Source organism: Filicampus tigris, chromosome 10 (genome assembly GCF_054856515.1).
Source record: "Filicampus tigris isolate MCC_2025a chromosome 10, RoL_Ftig_1.0, whole genome shotgun sequence".
Lineage (NCBI taxonomy): Eukaryota > Metazoa > Chordata > Actinopteri > Syngnathiformes > Syngnathidae > Filicampus > Filicampus tigris.
In genome coordinates, this window is record NC_141226.1 from 9,602,784 (window position 1) to 9,616,000 (window position 13,217).

Genomic DNA, 13,217 nt, shown 5'->3' on the forward strand with positions numbered 1-13,217 from the left:
GAGTGGGGTAGTCCAGACATGATGCAGGCCTCTGGGTCCTTGATTGTCACGCCAACTTATGCTGAATCTCAAGTCTCCATGACAGTTGACAATGCTGATTTACATGCATTAGTTGCTCTTAAGAAAGCCAAGGTTTGAAAATCATAAATAACTAGAGCATGCAATTTCTGTAATAATTCCATGTGAATGTGGAAGTTCTGATGGTGAACTGGAAATGTTGTGGGATTTTGGAAATGTAGAATGTGAGACTTAAAGTTGTAATGGTTTGAATCTGGCAAGAAATGTCCACAGAAGGGGGAGGTAAATATATTAAATATGCCCTAATTTGGGAATTCAGTTGTGAAAATGTGACAGTCTGGTGAATGTTATTAATAACTCTGCATGTATCTGTACATAAATGCATGAAGTTTGAATGGTTTGAGTCAGTCAAGAATTGTGGGTGAAAGAAGCAAATATGAAAAATATCTCTTAATTTTCACAATTTTGTTGTCAAAATATGGGAATTTGGGGAATGTAATAATAGTTTATGTTAACAGTACAGCCATGGAAAAAAAATTAAGAAATCGCCACAGTTTTCTTCAATTTCTTGTTCATTTTAATGTCTGTTGCCAATAAAAGTGTTTCAAGTGGTGAACTGACACAACAGGAAATGTTGAATACCTAAAGGTACATTGTTGGCCAGTACGATGCCATAGCTATGCGGGAACTTGTGAAGTGATTTGGGTAATTTTCAAGGAAACTTTGGAAACATCTCCATCAGCTATTAAATTCAGCTCTCATGAGCTGTTCTTGCTGTCATTGATAAATTGCTTCAAACAAATGTACATACTAGACGATATACATATATACACTAGGCATTTAAAATGAACAGGAAACTGAAGAAACAAGGGTGATCCCTTAATTGTTTCCATGGTTGTATGTCCTGAATTAGCTGAACAGTTTGACGATGGAATGGTTTGAATCATTTATCCCGGGTCCGGCCTCCCTGTGTGGAGTTTGCATGTTCTCCCTGTGCCTGTGTGGGTTTTCTTCGGGTACTCCGGTTTCCTCCCACATTCCAAAAACATGCATGGTAAGTTGATTGGACTCTCTGAATTGCCCCTAGGTGTGATTGTGATTGTGGATGTTTGTTTGTCTCTGTGTGCCCTGCGATTGGCTGGCAACCAATTCAGGGTGTCCCCCGCCTACTGCCCGAAGACAGCTGGGATAGGCTCCAGCACGCCCCGCGACCCTTGTGAGGATAAGCGGTATCGATAATTTAGAGTGTCCAATCAACCTACCAAGCATGTTTTTGGAATGTGGGAGGAAACCCGGAGAACCCGGAGAAAACCCACGCAGGCATGGGGAGAACATGCAAACTCCACACAGGGAGGCCGGAGCCGGGATCGAACCCACGGCCTCTGAACTGTGAAGTGGACGTGCTAACCAGTCGACCACCCAATGTGTGTCATAGTTAACACAATTTTGTTTAATTTATGTTGCACTATGTTTTGATTTTATTATTTTTCTAAACACACTGTGACTTTAGCTTGTATGTAACATAATGACATCTAGGTCAATTCCTTGCACAATTGCTCACCTAAGCATTGCTTGTAAAAATTGGGATTAGCTTGGTTTTGAATAGCTGGTCCATAGAATGCCCTCATCAAGAAATTTGATTATATATGTTAAAGGATGGCGGCACGGTGGTCGACTGGTTAGCACGTCCGCCTCACAGTTCAGAGGTCGTGGGTTCGATCCCGGCTCCGGCCTCCCTGTGTGGAGTTTGCATGTTCTCCCCGTGCCTGCGTGGGTTTCCTCCGGGTACTCCGGTTTCCTCCCACATTCCAAAAACATGCATGGTAAGTTGATTGGACTGTCTAAATTGCCCCTAGGTGTGATTGTGAGTGCGAATGTCTGTCTCTGTGTGCCCTGCGATTGGCTGGCAACCAATTCAGGGTGTCCCCCGCCTACTGCCCAAAGACAGCTGGGATAGGCTCCAGCGCGCCCCGCGACCCTTGTGAGGAGAAGCGGTATGGATAATGAATGAATGTTAAAGGATACAAGTTTATGGTATAGATTTATGTGTAATAAATAATGAGACCCATATTACATGCGTACAACAGCTGTAAATGGTTAGAGTACATAAATGTAAAAGCAATCTACAAGTATCGGCCGTTTTGCCGATTAATCGGTCGGATCCTAATTTGAATGGTCTAAATCGTTTGAGATATGAGAGAAGTAAAGGGAACGATAATTTTTATTTTTGGTGCATACCTCTTCAGTATCCACACAATAAACACGCACATGGAGTAATCCTATCCTCAGTGATTTTTGTAATGTCCTGTTTTTCTGTTTCAGGCACAAAATGAGGTATCACTTAATTTCAACCACTCTATGCCCCTGTTAAAGAAGCTTGGTCTCACTACTAACACTGAAATGTCACTAAGTTCTGGGAATCATGGCAATCAGTCATATTATTACAGGATACACTGCAGAGCACAGAACCAAAAGGTAAGAAGATTGTCGGATGTTTGGCTATACTATTTCAAACTCAAATTGCCCTATCCGGATTGCAGTTAAATCAAGAGATGACCATGGAGAAAGTATTTCAAACAGTTATTGTAAAGAGTCATTTCAGACATACACTGAGCTACCTGAATTCAATGGGAGTCCCTGGCAACAGTAGTATCCAGGTAGGTTCGGCCAATCACCAACTCTGACAACCAAAGAGCAAACATTTTAGATGTTCAATTGTGAGTTGATTGTGCAGGTGGAGTTTGGGTCCTCTGAAAGGAAGTCCCTAACCGTGAAGGTCGGATTTGGACATCAGCAAGCAGGACTGAGACTAAATGTTAAATGTTTTCCTATGACCAAAGAGATAAGAGCAATCGGGTGGCACAGTTTCCCGTGGCTACAGCAAAGAGGAATACCGCAAAATATCGAGGTACAGTACTACCAGTATTTGAAGCATATCAGTGGCATGCATTTAAAACAGCCATGCCATAAACATTTTTGTGTTGTTGTGAAGGCAAGGCAAGGCAGTTTTATTTATATGGCACATTTCACACATGAGGCAATCAATGTGCTTCACACAAGCAAAGACAACAGCTACAATCATTTACAAACATAACAGTTAACAATATTCAAAAGCAAAGTAGAGAAAACAGAAGTAGCTAACAAAATTACGACATTTAAAAACATTAGCAGAAAACTTTAAAAGCATTTCAAACGAAAAGAGAAATAAAAGTGAGTTTCTAAAATATATAAAAGAAAAACAAATGATTTAAAATTGTTTAGAGAACCTTTATCAAAGGTATGAGGAAAAAGCAACGTTTTTAGCCTGGATTTAAAAGCATTTACACTCGGGTCTGACTTCACTTCTATTGGCATCTTATTTCATTTGTGTGCAGCATAACAGCTAAATGCAGTGTTCTGAATGAGCTGCAGCTGTTCGATGCTCCTTTGAGGGAGACCAGTAAGAAGACCGTTACAATTATAAAGTCTACTGGAGATGACAGCATGGATAAATTACTCCGGGTCTGCTTGGAGAATGCAACCCTTCAATCTGGAATTGTTTTTCAGCTGGTAAAGGGCTGTTTTAGTCATTGATTTGATATGATTGCTGAAAATCAGGTCTGATCTATCAGCACCCCAAGATTTCTGACTTGGTCTCTTTGGTTTCCAAAGACAGTGCACCCAGGTGTTTTCTAACAGCAATCCTCTTTTCTTTATTGTCAAAAACAATTGCCTCTGTTTTGTTTTGGTTTAGCTGAAAGAAAATTTGGTTCATCCAGTTGTTAATTTGTTCTAGAGAGTGACACAATACATCGATTGAACTGGTGTCATTTGGGGACATTGATATACAGTATATACAGCAGCTGTGTGTCATCTGCATAACTGTGATAGCCAACATTGGTGTTCTGAAGCATTTGACCCAAAGGTAAAATATACAGATTGAACAGAAGGGGCCCAAGGACTGACCCTTGAGGAACCCCACATGTCATGGCCATCCGACGTGATTCAAAACTTCCAATGGTCACAAAGTAACTCCTGTCCTCTAAGTAAGACCTAAACCATTTTAGGACTGTTCCAATTATTCCCACCCAAGTTTCCAACCTGTTCCACCGTATGTTATGATCAATTGTGTTAAATGCTGCACTGAGATTCAATAAGACTAGCACTGACACCTTCCCTGCTCAGTGTTCAAACTTATGTAATTTAGTACTTTAATAAGAGCTGTTTCTGTGTGATGAGGTCGGACTCCTGATTGGAATTTATCAAAAGGTCCGTTTGAGTTCACGAATTTGCAGAGTTGATTGAAAACCACTTTTTCAACAATCTTTGATAAGAAGGGAAGGTTTGAGATGGGTCTATAATTTACTAACAAGGAGTCATCCAGCGTTCTCTTTTTTAAAAGGGGCTTGATGGCAGCTACTTTCAGGGGTTTAGGAAACTTGAAAGTGAGCAGTTGATTATTCGCTGTAATTCAGTTAGAACAGATTTCACAATAGTTTTGAAAAAGTCCGACGGTAATGGGTCATGGCAGCTATAGTTGATGGTTTCAGCTGGTGAACCAAATCGGTTATAGATTTTTGATCCACTGTATCAGACCCTGTTATGGTAATCAAATTATTCCTGGGTGATTTTAAGTGGTGCATCATTTTGGAATTTTGCTGGTTTGAGATGATGTTTGACCTGATGGATTGTACATTTTCACTGAAGAAACAGGCAAATGTATTGCATTTATCCTTTTGAAAGGATTTATATTTGATTTAGGGGATTTGTGAGTTTGTCGACCGCAGAAAATCGAGTGTGTGCATTGTTTAGATTCTGACTAATGATTTCAGAAGTGTTGATGTCTAGCTTTCACAAACTCTTTGTTAAAATTACAAAGACATTTTCTGTACAGGTCAAAGTGAACTTGGAGTTTATTTTTTCTCCACTTACAATTTAATAACATAATCATCAGCCTGCCATTAGATATAGTGAATATCATGGTTCATCCTTTGAACTTATTTCATGGATTTTTAAACAATGTTTTTATGGGTTTTTATCTATACTATACAGGATCCAAGTCTGAATTTAGAGTTGTGTGCCTTCAGTGCAGTATCATGTCGCAACAGTATTGGCAGCACGGAGCAATACTGGATGTACTGTAGATGCATTGTAACTAAGAGAAAGAAGGAGGGGCAGAGAATATCCTCAATTTCTGTAAGGTCCAATAATAGTCATTGTTCCTACATAGTACAGAGAATATATGCATTCCTGTATGAGTGTCGCATGTTCTTTTCCTATGTGTTGCTGCTGCATCTGTATTAAGGTAGCAGTTGTTTGAGGTATTATCATTACTGCCATATCTATACTTATTTTTGTTAGTGTGCCTAATGCCTATGGCTTTTTGCATTATATTTTTGCGTTAATAATGATTTGTTCAATCAATTGATTCCTGGTGCGTGTAAAAGAAAAAACGCCCTCGGTCTGCCGGAATGCCCAGCTTGGCGTAGTGCGGTCTGCCATATTCTCAAACATGGTAAACTACAGTAGTCTTGCCCCGACACAAAAGTGAAGATGCGTCAATTTATATGCCGATAGAGTCCTCAGTGTGTGTATCCAAATATAGAAACCAAGATATTCCAGACGCTACTCATTATGATGAAATTGACCATCATTATTAAAAATGTGTAAAGGCAGAAATAATCATTGACTCAAATACTGGATTGGACCTCACTGCATGGTTTAAAATGTGATTGTGTGGTACTTAAATAAATGTTTTATTTAGTATAAATGAACTGTTCCTCATAAAGTTGACATAAACATGTCTTATTTTCTATAGGGCCAGTACACTTTATGCAGGAATTTATAAATGTTTTCATGTATTTGTCTCAAAGGGCTTATGTTCCACTCATGGGATGTCATCCCAGCTTCAGTTCAGCACCCAACTTACTGTAGACGGGCATAAGCTGTTGGACTCAGGTGTGAATGTGAGCTCGATTGATGGACGTCTGGCTGTACTTCTCTGCTACTCTCCCTCGCCTTCAAATCAAACATGGAAACGCTTCAGTCTCAACACTGCTGTGACCGCGCACTTTAAAGGTCAGATTGTTTTAACAGCTGAAATTGAACTTTACCGCGCGGAAGAGGAAGAAAGCATTATGTATTGATTTAAGTGCTTTTTCTTCATAAAGTGTATTGTAATATGTGTTTAATATGTCACTGTCATCATGAATATGTTTCAAATGAAATTTTCTTAAAACATGGTCCAAGGAACGGAAATCCAACGCAGTTCAAACAGAAATACACTACAGTGGTACGCTGAGATTCGTGATCAAAACACTAGTGTCTCAAATCATCTTCATTAAAGTAGAAGTCAACCCAAACATATTTTTTTCAAGAATATGTTCTATGCAGGCCCACTAGTTGAAACAAGGGATTCTGATAAATAGTGTGTTTGTGGAATAAGAGTTAATGCATCTCAAGGGGTGGCCATTTTGTCACTTCTGTCGACTGAAAATGACATCACAGTTGCTCAGGGCTCAGGTAACGACCAATCACAGCTCACCTGTTTTCTGAATCTGAGCCATAATTGGACGTTATCTGAGCCCTGAGCAACTGTGATGTCATCTTCAGTCAACAGAAGTAACAAAATGGCCACCCCTTGAGATGGCTAGATTTTCCTACTTAACTCATATTCCACAGATGCAATATTAAACAGAATGCCTTGTTGTGGCTTATGGTCACAACTCCTCAGTAAGCTGCAGTAATATTAGCCGTTCTTCACACAGGATAAAGAATATGTGATATCTGCCTACATGTTGGTCCACTGTTTGTGTTCTAATATCCATTGCTTGTTGTAACACTCCAACACTGATGCGATTTGATAGCCCATCAATGATGTTTTGGATTGTTTGTAGCATTTTACTACTTGTTAGTAAAAGCTCAACCAATGTTGTTATTTTAAATACACAACGTGGTAATTGTCTTTATTTTATCAGTTTGACAATAAATTTCAACTGGGAGTAGTGATAAACTTTTTTTATACGATTGTTCACTAAATGCCAAGCTGCAGCTTGTTGTGAAGTGAGTTCACTGCCACCATACAGTACTGTGCATGTATCTCAAAATTTTGCTCGCAAGTCAAGGTGAAAAAAAATCATCCGAATGATGGCTCATATCTTGAAAAACTGGGTCATTTGCACCTCTCGAATTATGAGTGTTATTCATTTACTGTATAATAAATCTCTATTGAATATTGTTTCACACATTTTATCACATGACATGTTCTCTGCAGGTCCTGTAAAGTACATCTCACTGCACGCTCATAATCAAGATTGGCAAGTTCGCTTGGTTGCAGATGTTGCAGGCTTAGGGCTACAGGGAGTGTCCAAAGAGGGCAGAGTTACTCTCAAGCACATTCGAGCCGGAGCCCCCAGTCCTGCCTTGCAAGTAAACATTACACAGAACAGAAGGCATCAACGACAGTACTGTTTGTAGACTGCCAACCATCTCTGTGTTTGTTCGTTTAGGTTGAGGCATGGGGAAGACTCTCTGGGTCACAGCTGAAGTCCTCCGTGGCAGTGAACCCTGAGCTCACATCCTCACTTGCAATCATCATCCAAGGGCACCATCTGCCCACCAGGTAGGCATGGAAATAATACAATAATGAAAATTGACTGCTACCTTAGGTTAATCGCCCAACTATTCTCACATGTAATAGATCAGAGTTTTGAGCCAAAGAACATACAGGACAGTATGTTCCATTAAAAAAAAAATGGCATGAAATAGAAATTATCATCTCGTTTCAGTTTACTCACAATTAGACTGAGTGTGAAATATGAGCCTGTATGGAAAGCCGTGTAAGCATTTAATCGATATCCTTGATATCCATCTTATGTTCATGTACTGGTCCGTTTTTTGTACTCAATTGTAAGACAATTCATCGCACTAGTAAAACTACTAGGATGCCCCAGTAGAATGATATTGTCCTGCTAGTCACATTTTATTTCTCTACTACCTTCCACTACTGCATAACATTTTTGCACACAAACAGGACAACTTTGGCATACTAGTAGCACATACCTGTCAACCCCGGGCTGTGCTGAATCTTACAAAAGTTGTAATTTGCCTGTATATTTCTGTATATAATCTTACACAGTATCTATATATAATCTTACAAGGTGTCTATCGCTCAACGGGGGGAGGGGGGACGACGACGCTATGCTTGTGAAAGTCGACCGACGTTTGCGGTCGGAATCGCTAAAGGAAGCTCCGGATTAGAGCCGAAATGGGCAAGACGAGTTTTTTTTTTTTCCCCCCGTACAAAAATTATTATACGGCGTACACAATTTGAAATGATAAAAAAACGTATAAATTACTTGGAAAACGTATCAGTTGACAGGTATGGTAGCACAACGGCAGGTTACTAGTCCCGCAAAACTGTTCACTAGTTGACACTTGTGTTACTAGTACTATTAGTGAAGTGCTAGATGTTAACCAGAAGAACTTTGTGTCTCTAGAAGTACTAGTAGCACGCAGTTGTCAACCAGTGCACAGTTTTGCCTCACTAGTAACATGTAATTGTCCAACTAGTGTGCCAAAGTGTCATAATAGGCAAGACAATGGGTGTACTCGTGGATTAAACCGGATGTCAAGATTATCGAATATATGCTCAAACGGCTATGCAGTATGTAATGTCATTTGAGCATTTACAATATCTTCAATATTCTTGATGTCCATCTTAAAGTTGTACTACTATGTCAAAAGTAGCACTAGTAGTGCGACACATGTTAGTAGTAAGACACAGTTGTTCTACTAGTGTGTCCTAGTCATTCTTCTGTTGTCTTATATGTGACGACAAAGCAGTGAAATTCATGGCTGGTGAGCGCAGTTGTTCGACTGATGTGCCATAGTCGTTCTAGTAGTGTGCTAAATTATCTTACCAGTGAGAACAAAGAGGGTACTTGTAGTACATGGACCTCAAGCTGCTGTAGATATGAAGGATATTGATTAAATGTTGGATTGGCTTTCTATAGGCCTGCTTGGTTAGACAAAAAGCTATTTTTCTGTTTTATGAATGGTAGAAGGTGGATACACAGGTCTATTTTCCCTTCTGCCATCTAATGGAAGAGAATTTAATTGTTCTGCCTGTCACTGTGTCACTGGCATGTATGAACAAATAATATATTATTTGGAGCAAATAATCATTTTTGGACCAATTGGATCATGTATCGTGGCACTACAAACGATGAAAAAATATTGTTTTGTCCAGCAAGGGCCTGCTAGTGAAGGTGGTCCAGAGTATTCCCAAGATGCAGATCTACTTGCCATCACAACTCAATTTCCACTCACAGGTCGGTTGTATGTTAGAAATGCTGAGTAATGACCATGACCAAGGCCGACTCGGCATCTCTAAACAAAAGATCCGTCCTTCCTTCTGTCCAGTTGAACCAGTCCCAGTCCGGTGTGGAAGGTTTGGTGGAGGTGTTATCCGGCAAAAGGCGGCTGTGGAGCTTTGCGGAGTTGGCGGTGATTGACGGTGGATACAGACAATCTCTGGAGCTCAAACACTCGTTTCCTCGGGTAATGTTGGGCTTTTGGACACAGACATTTTGCCAGCTGTGCCAGGGTGTGGCCTCACCTGGTGGTTTTCAGTGATGGTTCGGATACTGCCGCTTGGCAGAGGAATGTACGCAAAACGTGCTTACAAAGAGTGGCGTGCAGAGATGGCAGTACAGTACTGTACTCCCATTCCAATATGATATCGCATTTACAAGAGTGCCACCCATCTCTCGTCTTCAAATTCAAGTTAATTAATTAATATAACGCTGTCTGTGTTCTATAGTTGACGCTGCTACCAAGGACTGTTTCAGTGAAGACAGTGTATGAAGCCAGGAACTGGAGTTATCTGCTGCAACACGGAGCCTTGTGGGGAAAGCAGGAGTTCAGTTTGGCGGGGCTTTACACGGCACCTCCATCACTGGAGAGCGGCAATCGGACCCTAAAAGGTAAGCATTATGCAAAAATTCCTTAGAAACTAACAAATACGCTTTTTTTCATGTAATGAATATAAGATACAGTTTCAGGGTACTCAGCCAGTGAATATACAGTGTTTTCAGTTACAGTGGTGCCTTGAGGTACCCCAATTTAAACATTTTTTGAAGATACAAGCCGTCATTAGTCCATTTTTTTTTTATGCTCTGACTTGGAAGCAGTCGAGATACAAGCAGTGTTTAGTGGCAGTGAACTGAAATGACTTTGCAACATGCAGCAATTTGACAGATAGTGCAGAGCAGTTCTGCAAAAAAAGAGTCTTCAGGCTGTTTATTGCCACTCCCAGTAGAAGTTTATTGTCGAACTAAACATACAAAAAAAACACATACATGCTATGGATTTGAAACAACCCATCTAGACAGATAACAATACTCACAAGTATATATTCTTTATCCTCTGTAAAGAATTACCATTATTATGGCAGTTTACTGCAACAGATACAGTATATGTATACTACCTCTGCACAGACACTCCAGAAGGTGTTAGTTCCCCTTTTTCTCTGCCTTTCGTTACATTTCAGATATCAGTGTTTTAAAAGATAAATCATGTTCTTTCACCTTTAAGTGTACAGTTTTTGACGATGCAGTCCTGTGATTGACCATAGTTCAGATCAAGTGCCGGCCCCGTTTGACCAGTTTGGAGATAGCACTAGTGCGCTCCTTCCAAGGTTGTCTGGACAGCGTTTCCTTAGGCTGGATGAGACATGGTCGACTGGAGCAGGTTGGCGTTCACACACAATGAAAGTGATGACTGTCAGCTATGTTAATGAGGAATGATTTTTAGTCCCATTTGTGATTTGTCCATTTCAAGGTCAGAGCTCTAAGCGTGTGGAGTCGATCCAAGGAGATGAATGAGACCAAGTTGGAGCTGAACCAGCCCTTTACCTCATTACTTAGCCAGCTTTCACTTCACACACTCTCACATAGCTCTGAGAAAGGGCAGCGCAGCTTCCAGCAGGTGTTGATACATGTTCATGTTCATATCATACATTTTTAGACATGAACTTGTGTAAAATACTGTCTAGAACCACCATCTTCAATTGTGACAAAAACCAATAGGAAGACAAAAGTGTTGTTGACCTGTGATTCCCCAGTGTCGATTAATTTTGATTAATTGGTCTGAAATTATTTACTGACTGCCTGTCAAAATACATCAATACCATAGCTAGATGAACAATTATCAATTTTTTGTCTTAAATAAATAATTTTCAAATAAATTAACTCACAAACAATATCACCTGATGTCTTTATCGACACACTAATGTGCCCGGGAGTAATGGTTAGGAATCGCTGCTGAAGAGAACACAGATACTGAACAAAAATATAAACATAATGCTTTGGTCTTTGCTCGCGATTTTTCATGACCTGACTCAAAGATCGAAAACTTTGTACGCCAAACCTACTATCAAGTATTGTTCACAAATCTGTCTAAAGCTGTGTAAGCAAACTCTTCTCCTTTGCCAAGATAATGCATCCAGTTCACAGGTGTTGAATACCAAGCTGCGGATTAGAAAGTATGATTATTGCACAATTGGCTGCCCATAATAAAAGACCTCTCTAAAATTGGTGGGGTTCGAGTGGGCCATAAAACCAGTCCGGTGCGACCACCATTTTCCACATTGAAAAAATGAATGTATCCTTATTTCTATATTTTTTCTCGACTCAGACCCAGCTGTCCTGGGTCAGTGGAATGCCGGTCAACATCTCATTCAGCCTAAACAAACGATGGCAGCTGAACTCCAGCAGGGGTCAGGCATGTGCTCAATTGTCAACTCAAACGGTGGGGAAGCAAAAATGGTCTCAATCAAGGGTCTGTCTTTATTCTGATCCCAATACCTCATATTGTGTGTGAGTAGATGGTGGCGTCTCCTGTCAAAGGTTGTGTCTCAGTCAGCCGGGAAGGAAACCTGTTCTCACAAAATGCTGAGTTAAGATGGGACAACAGGAGTGTAAAACAAGGCGTGAAGTATCAGGTAGACACAGTTTGCAAAAGCTTGCACTTGACTGAATGATTTAAGATTGTAATTTCTTTTTCTTCTTGCATATCTAATTATGTTGTGTGCTTCTTCAGAAAGGTGCACGAGGAATGCACAGCCTCCATGTGAACATCGGCCTGGACAAAGTGTCTCCTGCGCCATGTCCCTCACATTCCGTCCTAACAAAAATCCAAACCAACCTCAGAGATCGCTTTGAGTACACAGTTTTGCTGGCCCTCTGCCCCTCACAGCCCGTAAGTACACCATTCTCTGTCAGATAATAAACTCATATTATACAGTAAATGAGATGTGTCGTTGAGTTTCATGTTGGAACAGTCAAGTTTGCAGAGAAAATTAAACTGTACCGACAATCGAGCAGATGAAAATAATAATGATATTATTAACACCAAAACCACAAGTACTGTCAATATTATGACCATAGTTTAATGAATTGAAATTCTCACAATACATGATAATTTTTTTATTTTTCTGTCTGTTATATCACATGCGTGCCAGTCACTTTATTTGGTCCACCTTGATGTTGTCATCCTTTGAATCGTATGATTTAACAATGTTTGTTATTGTGGTTTTAGTTTGTAGCACCACTCAACTGAATCATCTTGATTAAGACAAAAATTCAATAGTAAAAATGAAACTGAAAATATAAATATTTAAAAACATATGTTCATCTTTTTTTCTATGAGCACGAGCATTGGCGTATAGTTAATGACTAGTAAAGTTGTTTTGTTCATCTCTGTTGTCTGGTTTCGTGGCATATTTCCAGTTGGGGGCGCACAAATCTTTATTTTGACTTGCTTTAGTTTTACATGCGCATTAGCTACTCTTCAATGCAATAGATAGGACCAGGGTGGGGCGCTACATTCCAGCAGCCCGAGCTGGCTCGTCAATCAATCGGCTTGTCAATAAATCAAAACTTCATCAGCTGCCACAGGTCTTTAATAGTGTAGAATTCTATTACAGGGTTTTTTGAGTTATAAGCTGTTGCCTGGTTGATTTTTTTTTTTTTTTTTTTTGCTTTGTGTTGCAAACCAAAATTTGACTAGCGACGTGCTTCAGACACGCTAACACTTGAGTTTTTTTTTTTTTTTTTTTTTGCTTTGTTTTGCAAACCAAAATTTGGCTCACGACGTGCTTCAGATACGCTAACACTTGAGTTTTGTTTTTTTGCTATGTGTTACGAACCAAAATTTGA

General features: G+C 39.9%; 1 protein-coding gene across 5 annotated transcripts in view; it reads left to right on the forward strand.

Annotated features, from left to right (window-relative positions):
- apoltp (apolipoprotein lipid transfer particle homolog) overlaps positions 1-13,217 on the forward strand; it is a 56,316-nt gene that overhangs the window by 28,921 nt on the left and 14,178 nt on the right. For 4 of the 5 annotated variants that reach the window (XR_015088438.1, XM_086043540.1, XM_086043538.1 and 1 more), the window contains exons 46-60: positions 1-132; positions 2,341-2,493; positions 2,559-2,675; positions 2,753-2,926; positions 5,871-6,075; positions 7,271-7,425; positions 7,506-7,618; positions 9,248-9,329; positions 9,421-9,558; positions 9,821-9,983; positions 10,634-10,749; positions 10,840-10,986; positions 11,695-11,808; positions 11,885-12,001; positions 12,100-12,258. Coding sequence is in view for 3 of the 5 variants with exons in the window: in XM_086043540.1 (XP_085899666.1) it covers positions 1-132; positions 2,341-2,493; positions 2,559-2,675; positions 2,753-2,926; positions 5,871-6,075; positions 7,271-7,425; positions 7,506-7,618; positions 9,248-9,329; positions 9,421-9,558; positions 9,821-9,983; positions 10,634-10,749; positions 10,840-10,986; positions 11,695-11,808; positions 11,885-12,001; positions 12,100-12,258 (2,085 nt within the window). In the remaining 2 variants the exon portion in view is untranslated. The remainder of the gene's footprint in view (positions 133-2,340; positions 2,494-2,558; positions 2,676-2,752; positions 2,927-5,870; positions 6,076-7,270; positions 7,426-7,505; positions 7,619-9,247; positions 9,330-9,420; positions 9,559-9,820; positions 9,984-10,633; positions 10,750-10,839; positions 10,987-11,694; positions 11,809-11,884; positions 12,002-12,099; positions 12,259-13,217) is intronic. The other variant, XR_015088439.1, reaches the window with a different exon arrangement.